At 43.4% G+C, this 12,235-nt stretch overlaps 1 protein-coding gene across 1 annotated transcript; it reads left to right on the top strand.

The window, feature by feature from the left end:
• Positions 1-9,920: 9,920 nt before the first annotated feature.
• Positions 9,921-10,886, top strand: LOC127765992 (uncharacterized). Its single transcript, XM_052290982.1, has one exon. It carries the CDS (start codon positions 9,990-9,992, stop codon positions 10,722-10,724), a length of 735 nt encoding a protein of 244 aa, XP_052146942.1. The 5' UTR covers positions 9,921-9,989; the 3' UTR covers positions 10,725-10,886.
• The last annotated feature ends 1,349 nt before the right edge of the window (positions 10,887-12,235 follow it).

Below are 12,235 nucleotides of genomic sequence, written 5' to 3'. Positions count from 1 at the left end.
ATATCAGTACCCCCTGTCATCTTTAGGGTTTAGGTTTTGCTTAGATTATTCTGTCGAGAACAATTTCACCGTTAGATCGGTTTGTAAGACCCCAACTTGTGAGCTTAATCATTCATCTGCAATTTTGGTGTATTCTACCTTGTTCTTGTTTGTGTTCTTCGATTGGCAAACAAGGATTAGCCTTCTCGGCGAGGTCATCCGCTTTTCGACATGGGTGATAACCAGAGGTGACGGTGTGCTGCGATTGCGGGGCTCAAGAGCGTGTTCGTTCAAGAAGCCGGATCGATTTGTGCCGCGACTCTGCCCAAATCGTTGTTTGTCAGAACCTTTCAGAAGATCGGGAACCCTAGTCCACATCACAAAGACTTCATCATTGCCAAGGCCATGCTTGCTCCCATATTGCCAGCTTATCAAAGATTTCCACGGCGTCCAAGGAGCTTGTGCCGCTGTTGCAATGATACATGGCTTGGATTATAGGAGTGGCAATATTAGCAACTTCGTCTCTGGCCTTCTCAGCAATTTCGACTTTGTTTATCAACAAGTCGAATTGTGCCTTTGTTTTCCCCATATGATCTGCATATAACATCATTCAAGGATTCAAGATATAATGATAGTTGATCAAGTTTCATTCACAAAGAATCAGAAGAGTTACCTTCAAATTCCTTGACAACAAGATCTCTTTCCTTGGACAAAGCAGCTTTGTCATTCTCTAAGGCTTTAATTCGTCTCTCCAGATCTTCAATTTTGGCAACTTGGACTGCTAGACACAGAAAAATTATACAATTGCTGGAATTGAATATGGAAAGCCAAGCAGGAATAACATTAACCTTTGGAGGAGCCGCTCAATTCGAAGTTGGTATCCTGGAACTCGACAATCCGATTCCTGAGTTCATGTTCTATCTTCCTGGCTTATTCTTTTGTTTCATAGAGTTTTGCTCTGGTTTCTTCCAAAGTGCCAAGATGAGGAACCAGCTTCTCAAGGGTAGCGGTTTTAGCCTCGTTCTGAAGGTGGATTCTCTGCACAATATCGTATTCAACTTAGTAAATTCAGTGGATGACTAGACATGTGTGGGGCAGTATACTTACATTTACAAGACGAGTAGCCTGATTGAGAGTCTTTGCTAGCAGAACTACTTCATCTTCTTCCTTCTGCCAATTTATCACAATGCCTTGCGGTTGCATTTCATCATCCCACCATTTGACCAGGATAGGCGGCTAGGAGTCTTTAGCTGATTTAGTACGAAGAATTTCTTCTTCATCACCAACCATTGGGCCTTCATTTATATAAGAACAATGAGATAACATGAATTCACTGGAGAGAGCATTACCTGTGATAATTATAGGCGGTGGCCGAGCAGGTCCTTCCACCTTGTCAAAAGTGCTGGCTTCAGGTCCAACATCTGTATCTTGGTTCAGAGGAGGACTGCTAGCTTGCTCCTCCGTTTCAGGGATATTGCTTCCCCCATCCATATTTGGTTACTGGGAGTCTTCTTTATCTTCACCCGACTGGTTTCTAGTCGAGGGCTCCTGGTTTGTGCTCGCTTCAGCGGATGCCAACTGGTTTCTAGTCGGTAGTTCTTTGTTGGCTTCAGCTTCGCCTGTCGTTGGCTTTTCGCCAGTCGGGGTTTCTACTCGGAAGCTTTCGAGCTAGCGGGTGGGTCAGCGCTCTTACTAGACGGACCAATGTCCAGCGGTTTCCTAAGAAACAAAAAGATATTGCAAGATGATTTCAGCAAACACAATTGTGAATGTTAAGAAAACATAATGGACAAATCTTATACCTGGAAGTTCTTCGGATTTTTGGCATCGGACGACTGGTTGTTTTCTTCTTCGGCGGAGTAGCCTGTTTAAGCTGTTTGCCGGTCGATTCATCATCGCTGTCGTGATCATCATCTATGATCATCTTCCTCTTCCAAGAGCCCGGTTGTTCAGCCGGATTAGCACTACTTTTCTGGCCGCCGAGCTGGATCTTTGGACCCCCGGTAGCTTGGCCCTGGTGACGCCGCAAAGAACGACGTTGAACAATCGGAGGATCAGATTTCATCAAGGCATTTTCCTAAGGATAATAATTCAAGGTTTATTTTCAATAACAACAAGCATAATAGAAATTCAAGCGACTTGTCACTTACTGCTGGAGGTGGATTGAAGGCATTGAACGACACGACCGGGAGCAGATGTGTGAAGTCAACCACGATACTAGATGATAAAATCTTATACATCCTCTCCTTCATGATTTTGAATTCAAGGGAGTTGGGATCCTCTCGGTTAGGGTCGGTCTTCCCATCATACTAAATGTCGTGCGTGATCTTTCTTTGATTGGAGACAGTCGGCACATTATGAAATGCCGAGTGATTTGCTCCCCTTGAAGGCCCTGTTCCTTTATCTTCAACATTATATTCAGCAGTTCAAGGGCTTGAGATGCTTTTTCACGCATGGGAAGGGAGTTCCAGACATCCCGATACTTAGGCGGACAGCACGAGTACTCAGGCAGGGCAGGGTCTGGGTTTTGGATATAAAACCAGTTAGCATGTCAGCCCTTGTTAGAGGTTTTGAAGGGATGAGAAAAATATTTCTGGTGCAGGGTTCCATGGAGTTGGAAGTCAGATCCCCCAAAAATGCAAGGCTTGTTTTTGTCGGGCTGGGGTTTCAGAAAAAAGATTCGGCGAAACAAGGCAAAGTGAGGCCGAATGCCAAGAAAAGCTTCGTAGAGGTGGACAAAAATCGCAATATGAACAATGGAATTGGGGTTGAGATGGTAGATATTAATCCCATAATACTCAAGAATTCCCTAAAAGAATTTAGAGGTTTGAAGTGCAAAGCCTCCATAAAAGAAGTGGGTGAATACCACGATCTCATGGGTGTCAGGAGTTGGAAATGGCTCACTGAATACAGGACGCCACCCGATGATCTCCTTGCTTGGCAGTACCCCATGCGCCACCATTTCCTTGAGAGTTTCTTCCTTGACATCGGAAGGTGCCCATTGGCTCTGGAAGTTTTCTCTATTGAGGGCGGAGGTTGCGTGGAGGGTTTCGGTTGAAGGGAGACGGTTTGGAAGAGGCGGATTGCGGTGCAGCTGCGAACCCTAGCTTTTGGCGGCGCAAGTTTGTTACTGTAGCATGAAATGGGGAACGAGCAGCTATTGCGGCGAAGAAGACAAAGTGGTTTCCTTCGACATGATTTTATCGTTGGGTATCGGAAAATGCTAATGGGCCTGGGCCCATACAGTGTTTTCAGCCCAAATATACCTTCGGTGTGGCTGAATGTGGTCTCTTGGGACTTAGGCGTATTTTTGCTTATGCAAAATTGCCCACACAAATTAAAGCCTGATACCGTTAAAATCCTTTTTTCGCAGTTAGTAAATTCCTTGGAATTACTACGATGCATACAAAAAGGTGCCCAACTGTCAAAAACATCATGCTATTTTTGTTGACTTTCTCTATAAGGTCACAAAGCTGTTAGGGTTTAATCAAGACGACTAGTTTTTAAAGTTGTTGTTCTATTGATGCGAAAACACGAGGCCTTGAAGATCTGCTTAACTTCAGTGCAGGTCCAAAAATCTTGCCTTTAGGTTCGTGAGCATGCCAGTTGATTTGATCCTGCAATCAACAAGAAATAAAGAGAAAGAAACCGCGGTTAAATCCATAAATGATTGTCGATCGACTAGTTGCTGATGGCATATCATTTATCTCTGAGCCGATGTCATGTTTGAATCGATCGGCAGATATAAATAAGTAAGAAAAGACTAAATCTACTCGATCGGCTGTAGATATTAACAACCTATAATCTTTATATCGATATATACTTAAATCAAGTGATTGGGATAGATCGGTCGCCATGCCGAGACAATATAAATCACTTAGATTGAAATATATATTAACAATGAGATTATAGATGCTCATAGCATTGCCGATCAGATAGATCTAGCATCTATCGGCTAATACTCCGATACTACAATATATTAAGATATTAAAGCAAGCAAAAATATATCAAACGGAAGCCTAACATACTTTGTTGTACTAAGATCATAATATAAAGGGCAGATCTAGCATGTCAATTAAGCACATGAAATATAAGGCTAAATCAGGTAAGATCGGCTGAAACCCCGATACTACCCTAATCGGCAACCAAAAGCAGGCTAGAGGTTGATATTCTAATCATGACTTATAAGGTCAAACTCAACTGATGCAGCTATAAGTATGAAAAGGACAATATCTAGACAATCAAGCCGTTGGGTATTTCATAGATGGTGGATATCCTGTACAATCTAAGCCAACATAGATATTTAACCTAATCGGCTACCTTCCAATGATAGATGTTATCCGATTGAAGGTTAGATAACGATATTGTCAAAGATTATACAGAATATATGATAACTCGACGAATTACATAAACAAGATTAGATTATCATAAAGATGGAAGCACTAATCCCGAGAACGCAAGCCGCCATAGCAAGTTTTACCTCTAGTTGAAGATCGAAACCGATGCAGCTCAACCCAAAAGCAAGAACTCGTCGAAACAAAACGAAACTAAAAGGATGGCGATGCGCCAAGATTGTATTGAATGTGTGTTAGATTGATTACATGAGGCTCGGGGTCTATTTATACCCGAGATTACAAAATATGTCCGTGTCGGACACGAAACAAACTCTAAGACACCATAAATCTTTGCGGCAGACTTTTGCCCAAACATATCTCTAAGGAAATTACATAAAATAACCTAATTAATAGATACAGTTGCCTTCTCAAGACTCAATCCGTGCGTGGCAATCCTCATGAAGCACATTAGCTCAACCCGACAACGTGTACCATGTCACATTGTCGGATTCGGCTCAATCGGCTATCCTTGTCCAACTCGGACTCTGCCGATCACAATCGCAGTCGATTCGGACTTTAGCCGATCCTTGCCCTGTTTCCAAAATGATTTCCACCTTAGACTCTGCCTCAGTTTTATCTTTGTCTTCGATACTGAAATTACCAAATTTGGTTGTTAGCATGTTCCTTCTGAGCATTTATATGCTTCATTCTCTATAACAGACTAAAGTTACGGCTTAGGCTGATTAAACTTGTAAGTCGTTATTTATTTAGTGGTTAAACTGGTTTTTACTCGAATTTTAATACAAATGATGTATTATGCCCCAAAATAGATGATAGATCTGTAGAGTGCTCTTATCACTCGGATCTTTATATATCATCTATGTTTCATAGTGAGCTCAATAATCTTATTTAAGCAGTCGGCAAATTCCTCGGATGAAGTCGAATATGCTTTAATATTAAATTACTTCGGTAGTACCATTCATAAAACCACTCAGCTGGTTATTTATTTTAACCTTGACTATATGTTTAGTTTTTTTCAACTAATCACATAGTTGGGGGCTACACCTATTAGGTGCATCTAGTCGATGCACCTAAATTTTTTTAGCCCTTCACAGCCTTTGATTCAACCACTCGGGAGGCCAAGGCAGAGATAATTGAAGCATTCGGGATTTTCGTTTAATGACTCGGGAGAAGATTATTTCGTCGATTGTTTAGGTCTCAGGGGCTACTGTGGAGATTATGGATACCCCATACCCACACGCATGTGTATCCGACTAGGTATAGGGATACCAAATATACAGATAGAATATATTTAGTAAAGGACTCAGTTGTTATGTTAACTTGTATATCAAGGAAACATCCGATAGTCCTAGTCGGTTACGATTATAATTTATCTTTACATGCCTAGTCGTTAGGAACATGGGAATTCTGGCTCCTCCGCCTATATAAGGAGGGGTCCAGGTGCCTCCAGGGGCATAACCTTTCTCTCTGATTATACGATCAACAATACACTCGGCGGATCAATCCACGGACAGGAGTAGGGTATTACTTCTCATTGAGAAGACCTGAACCTATATAAACACTACAGGAGTTCAGACTTCTTGTGTCCAAAAAATGTGACGAAGTTTTATTTCACCACTATTTATTACAATTGTGGTGACCAAAAAAGTTTTCGCCACTGCGATACCGATCATTAGTGAGAATATGTTAAGTCGCCATGATATATAGCATTAGTGTCAAATCTTTAGTGAGAAATTAATATTTTGCCACTGTCGTTGTATTATTAGTGGGAGAACATGGTGTCAGCACAAGAGGCCTTATCAGTGGCAAATTTATTGTGGTGAGCCATCCTGTTGCCACTGTTTAATTTTTAATTAGTGACCAATTGTTATATTGTCACAGGAGTCCCTAGTTGTAGCAAACTCATTCGCCACTAATATTTTTTTATTAGTGGGAAACCTTCATATCGTCACAGGATACTATAATTGTGATGAATTTGTAAAATATCATCCATATCTGGTGGCATACTATTTTTTTCATAGAAATTCAAATTAGCGAAAAAAATGTTTTCTCACTATTCATTAATAATTGTTTGGATATGCCATGTACAATTTATCTAAAATCTATTTTTTAAATTTGTATTTCTTCCAAAAATTTTATTCACCGCATATACTAACTATAATAAGTGGCAAAGCAACAAATTTTGGACAAAACTTTTTTTACAAAGGAATTAAAGAGCAACATAATAATTTATTCTCCATATATTTTCCATACATGTTTTTTTTAAGCACCACACTCACATGTAGAAAATGGAATAAACATGTTTATTATCCGCTCAAGAATAGAATACAGGAGGTTTAGTGGACTTGTCGGCTGGGAGGCCGACCACCGCGCCGAGTCTGCCATTTAATTTCGATGGCAACTAGAGAGGTGGTGAGGACAGAAAATTAATGGGTCTGTTTGGTTCTTACAGCAGTAGCCACAGCCAAAAAATGCTGTACCGAACAAGCCAAATGATTTTCTACATATGAATTGTCACTGGGTGGCTGACAGGTGGTCTATGTCACACCCTGAAAATCACTAAATTATAGATTGTTGTGAAAAAGGAATTTTTAGAATTTATTTAATAATTAAAGCAAGTGTGTGAATAAAATCTATGAAAAATTTGAATATAAACTTGAGCTAGATAAAATTTTATTAAATACTTTGTATGCCCAAGTATTTTCTGGATTTTTCCAAGAATTATTTGAGCATTGGAAGTATTTTTTAATAAATGAAAGATCATCTCAGCAATTATTTAAATTAAAAAGTTAATTAAATTCCCTCTCTTGTTTTGGGCTGAATCCGGCCCACTCCTCTCCTCTCTCCCTTAGCCCGAGCCTGCATCCTCTCTTTCTCTCTCTGTCGAAGTTCTATTTGCCTCCCTCCTTCAATCAGGCCGAGGAAATGAAGCCCGGCAGAAGTCTGTTTTGCCTCCCTCTGCTACAGTGTCGCCCCTAACCTCCAGCAGGTCGATCTCCTCCCTGCCGTGCCCGTGTGCAGCGCCACCTCCCCACCAAATTCGTCCTCTCCATTGCTCCTCTTCTCAAATTAGTTGTGGGAACGGATTCCCCTCGACCTCCTCTATCTTATCCCCAAGAAACCCCCTTGAATCTCGTGGTATATTGCGTGAATTCGACGCGGTTTCGAGCTCCGTTTTTCCGGCGAACCCTAACTAATCCGCCGCCGTTTCCCCTCGTATCCCAGCCGATCTCCTCCTCCTTTGGCTATAAATAGCATGCCCCGTGTCTCCTCTTCCGTTTCCTCCTTTTTCCCGAATTTTTCCCTAGCCCTAGAGCCGCCGCCACGCTCGGCTTCTCTCTCCTTTGCCGGCTGCCGCTCCAGCCACGTCGCGCCGCCTCTTCGGTCGTCCCCGACCTGCGCCGTCGTTTCCCTGGGCTTCGCAAGGGTGAGAGCTACCCTGGCCACCCGTTCCTTTGCGCCAAACCCCGCCGGAATTCACCGTCACCGTGAAGGCCGAACCATCGCCATGTTTTGATCTCTAGTGAAGCTTTGCCGTCGACTCCGTGGTCGCCGAACCCCGCCGTCTCCTCCGTTGGCATCGCAGCGATAACAGCAAGCCCGGCAGCCACCTCCACGAAGCTACAAGTCATCGGAGCGTCGTCGTCACCGTGAAGCCGATCTAATCTATCTCCGGCCGCACTGTTCGTCATCGTCGAGATGATGGTGGCGGCGCCACCCCAGTGAACTCCGGCAGAAGAGAAGGGGTGGACGGCCTTCCCGAGGTCCTTGCGAAACCAACGGAGGAGACAGCAAGGTCCGGCGATGACGGGTGGTGAAGCGGCAAGGCTTCGCCGGAGATCAAAACAAGGCGGCGAGCTCGGCCTTCATGGTGAGGGTAGCTTGCGGGGTTCGGCGCAGGAGAGCGAATGTCGGGGGTGGAGCTTGGCCTTGCGGAGCCGAGGGATGTGGCGGCGCAGGTTGGTGACGGCCAAGGCGACGGCGAACGGCGGCTGGAGTTGGTGGCGGCGACGGAGAGAGACGGAGCTCGCTTGGAGAGGTGGCTAAGGCATGGGAGGCTCGGGTAAAAGAGGGAAAAGGGAGAGGAGGTCCGGGGCTAGCAATTTATAGCCTCGGGAAGAAAAGATCGGATCGGGTTTGAGAGGAATCAATGATGGAAAAGCTATGGTTCACCGGATAAACGATGCTCGAAATCGTGTAGAATCCACGCAATTTGATTCGGGAATCAAGGTGGTTTCTTGGGGATAAGGTACAGCAGATCAAGACGATTCCATTCTCGCAACCAATTTATGAAAAAGAGTAATGGGGAGGCTGGATTTGACGGAGGACGCGGCGTCGGCTAGAGTACACGGGCACTGCACGGGCTCTGTCCAAGCTGGAAAACGACACTGTAGCAGGAGGGAATGAGTATAAACTTTTCTTTCTTTCTTGGACCGGATGAAAGAGGGAGGCCAATTGGACTTTGGCCGAGAGATGGAGAGGGCTGCAGGCTCGGATTGGGCCGGCGGGAGAGAGAGGAAGGAGACAAAGAAGAGGATTTTCTTTACTTTTTAATTTATAAGTAAATGCTGAAATGATTTTTTATTCCGGGAAAAATCCAGAAAATACTTGGAAACTCATAGTATTTATAAGAATTTTATCTAGCCCAATTTGATGCTCAAATATTTCATAGATTTTATTCAAACACTTACTTTAATTATTACATAATTTGTAAAATTTCCTTTCTCACAACAATTTATAATTTAGCAATTTTTAGGGTGTGACATGCACCTCCTATGTCTATTACTCTTTGCCTGGTGATCTCCCCCTGTTCCCCCCCCCCCTCTCCCCGCGATCATCTCACTCAACCATACTTCAGTGATTGAACCTAGGATTATAAACTCTAACTCCAACTCGAACCCAGGATTCTAAACTCTAACTACAACTCTTCGTAGGAGTCATCAGAGCAGGAGAAGAAGATGTCACTGGAGCTAGAGAAGAACGAATCGCGAAGCAAATCCTAAAGTTCTAAGGGTGTGTTTAGTTCACGCCAAAATTAGAAGTTTAATTGAAATTGAAACAATATGACAGAAAAGTAGAAAGTTATGTGTGTAGAAAAGTTTTGATGTAATAGAAAAGTTGGAAGTTTGAAGAAAAAGTTGGGAAATAAACCAGGCCTAAATCCTCTCGTGTTTCTCTTGTGGAACCAAGTACTACCTCTGTCTCAATTTAAGTGCATTGCTAAGTTTTCGCGTCCAATGTTTGATCGTCTGTCTTATTTGAAAATTTTATAAAAAAATTAAAAATAATTAGTCACACATAAAATACTATTTATATTTTATCATCTAACAACAATAAAAATACTAATCATAAAAATTTTTAAATAAGAACAGTGTAAAATATACTCTTTTTAAGGACGGGTAGCAACATATACTCCACGTCGCATTCAACCGTATTTAATTCACAAACGGATGGGCAGTAGTTGTTGTTGTCATGAATACTCGGAGAAAACAAGCCATCACAATCACGAATTGAAGAAAGTCCTTCATTTCACATCAACTTCTTGCTAATACCTTAGCTCTTAAGCAACGCGGTCCTTTAAAAGACTTTGGCCATCTATCCAGGAATCATCAACACAAATAATACAAGCAATCATCGGAAGATATCTGCATAAAAATGGTGGCACTAGACTTGAGAAATCCTCCCTCCGCCGCCACGACCGTCAAGGAGGACCAGCAGTTCACCGTCTTCATCGACGGCGTGGAGACAGCCCTCCACGAGGGTGTGATCCAGTGGAACGGCGGCACGGTCACTTTGGTCAGCACGGGTGTCCTCGCGGTCGACCGTCTCCAGCACGTCGTGGTGCGCGGCGGGGGCAGTGGTGACGTGAGCTTCACCCGGTGCGGCTTCGCGGCCGCGGAGGCCTGCGGGGTCGCGTCGTTCCATCGGTGCGACGCCGTGCGGGCGGACGGGGCGCGGGAGGTGGCCGTGCGCCGATGCAGGTCCGCGGACGTGGAGCGCGCCGGCGTGGTGGCCATCCACCGGTGCAAGGGCGCCGCGCGCGTGCGCGGCGCGGGGGAACTTCGCGTCGGGCGGTGCCACGAGGCCAACGTGGGCGGGTGCGCGGACGTCGCGGTGGGCCGGTGTCGCGCCGCGCGCGCCGACTGGTGCGGCGCGATCGGCATCGAGCGGTGCGGGTCGGCGGACGTGAGTCGGTGCGGCGCCGTCCGCGTGGATCGATGCCGCGCCGCGTCCGTGTCGGCCTGCGGCAGCGTAGCGGTGCGCCGTGGCAAGGTGAACGTGATCGAACAGCCGCCGGTTTGTCAAGAGAAGCCGATGTACCACCTCGTCCACGCTGAGCCAGTCTACGCGATCCCTTTGGAAATATCGAGCGAGATTAAATTGCAGTAGACCGGGCAGTGCCAGCGGGCTAAAGGTCTGATATGCTGATGATATATATGCGTGTCGGTGTGATAAGTATACGTAATATACTATTGTAATATAATGTGTGGTTTGTACGGAGTATATATGCACAAGGATTATACTTTTAAATAAAGGGACAACGTTGACAAATGTAAGGATGGATTGAAAAATGAACGAATCGAAAAGACCAAGACCACCGAAACTGAAAAGACAAGATCGATAAATTTGGTCGAGCATTTTGTTCGTTAATTCAGTTAGTCTTCTCGGTTAACCGAAAAGATCTAATTAAAAAAAATTCAAATGCAACCAACAATCCACTAAGTTTAATAGGATTAAAACCTAATATTCACATCCTACTCCTTTTAGCCATAAAACCCAATAAAAGTCTTTACTAAGACGTGCTTGCGAATTCTTTTTGTGTGATTTTTGTGTTAAAATTTTTTATGATTTCTTTGCATATACTACCTCCGTTTTTTATAATATGGCACCGCTAACTTTTTTTTAAACGTTTGACTATTCGTCTTATTAAATTTTTTTTTACGCAAATATAAAAAATTTGAAGTCATGCTTAAAACAACATTTGATGATAAAATAAATATAATGAATGGTTAAATGTATTTTGAAAAGTCAATGGCGTCATATAGTAAAAAACGGATGTAGTATTTAACTTTTTGTTTAATCTCGGTTTGGACCGAGACCGAATTTGCCGATCCTGATATTTTTCAATTGAAATTCGGTCCTCACTTTTTAATGACTGAACTGAGAGGAAGACTGAAGACCAAGACCAAAATTTTCAGTCTGACCGAATGCCCATCCATAGACAAATGGAATACAGATAAAAAAAAACAAAGCCATCTATTCACTTTGAGTTCTTCTGTCAATTTGCATACGTAACATTTGCTGCAACTCTTTTACAACAATGGTCAAAATTAATTTCGCTCACTAAAAGAATCGCAAAAGAAATGTGATGAGGACTGAAGTCCCGATCGTCCATTATGTACTGATAAAGTCCATTGTGGAGACTGAACCAAGATGACCGAACCACTCACAATCACAACCCCACCCCTTCGTTGGTTATCAACTGTGCCAAAGCGCGGTCGACCTCACCGATAAAGCTATCTCCTACAAGTGAATCGAGAACAAAAGCAACAGAGTAGAAGAAATAATCTAAATATATTGCATATATACAATGAAGCTCACAAATTGGGGTTCCACAAACCGAACTAAGCGGCGAAACTGTAACAGCAGAATAATCTAAGCAAAACCCCACTCTAAATAATGATATTTATTGAATAAATATGATTAGGGTTAGCTGTAGGGCGTCCACCCCTCGTGCTTAAGATGTGACCATGGCTGCTATTGAGACAACCGCTGCTCACATAAAGAACAAATTAAACAAGTTCTGGAATCCAATTCAACTGCCTGCAACAATGTTGATTTCAAACGACTGCCAGATGTGCATACGACCTCCGTTTTGGGTCCATTAGTACTTGGTGGAA

Source organism: Oryza glaberrima, chromosome 3 (assembly GCF_000147395.1).
Source record: "Oryza glaberrima chromosome 3, OglaRS2, whole genome shotgun sequence".
NCBI classification, from domain to species: Eukaryota; Viridiplantae; Streptophyta; class Magnoliopsida; order Poales; family Poaceae; genus Oryza; species Oryza glaberrima.
Note: the sequence above shows the minus strand (reverse complement) of the source record. Positions and strands in the feature narration are given on the sequence as shown.

Coding starts and splice junctions, on each gene's coding strand:
- LOC127765992 (XM_052290982.1), top strand. CDS start 9,990: ATGGTGGCACTAGACTTGAGAAATCCTCCCTCCGCCGCCACGACCGTC.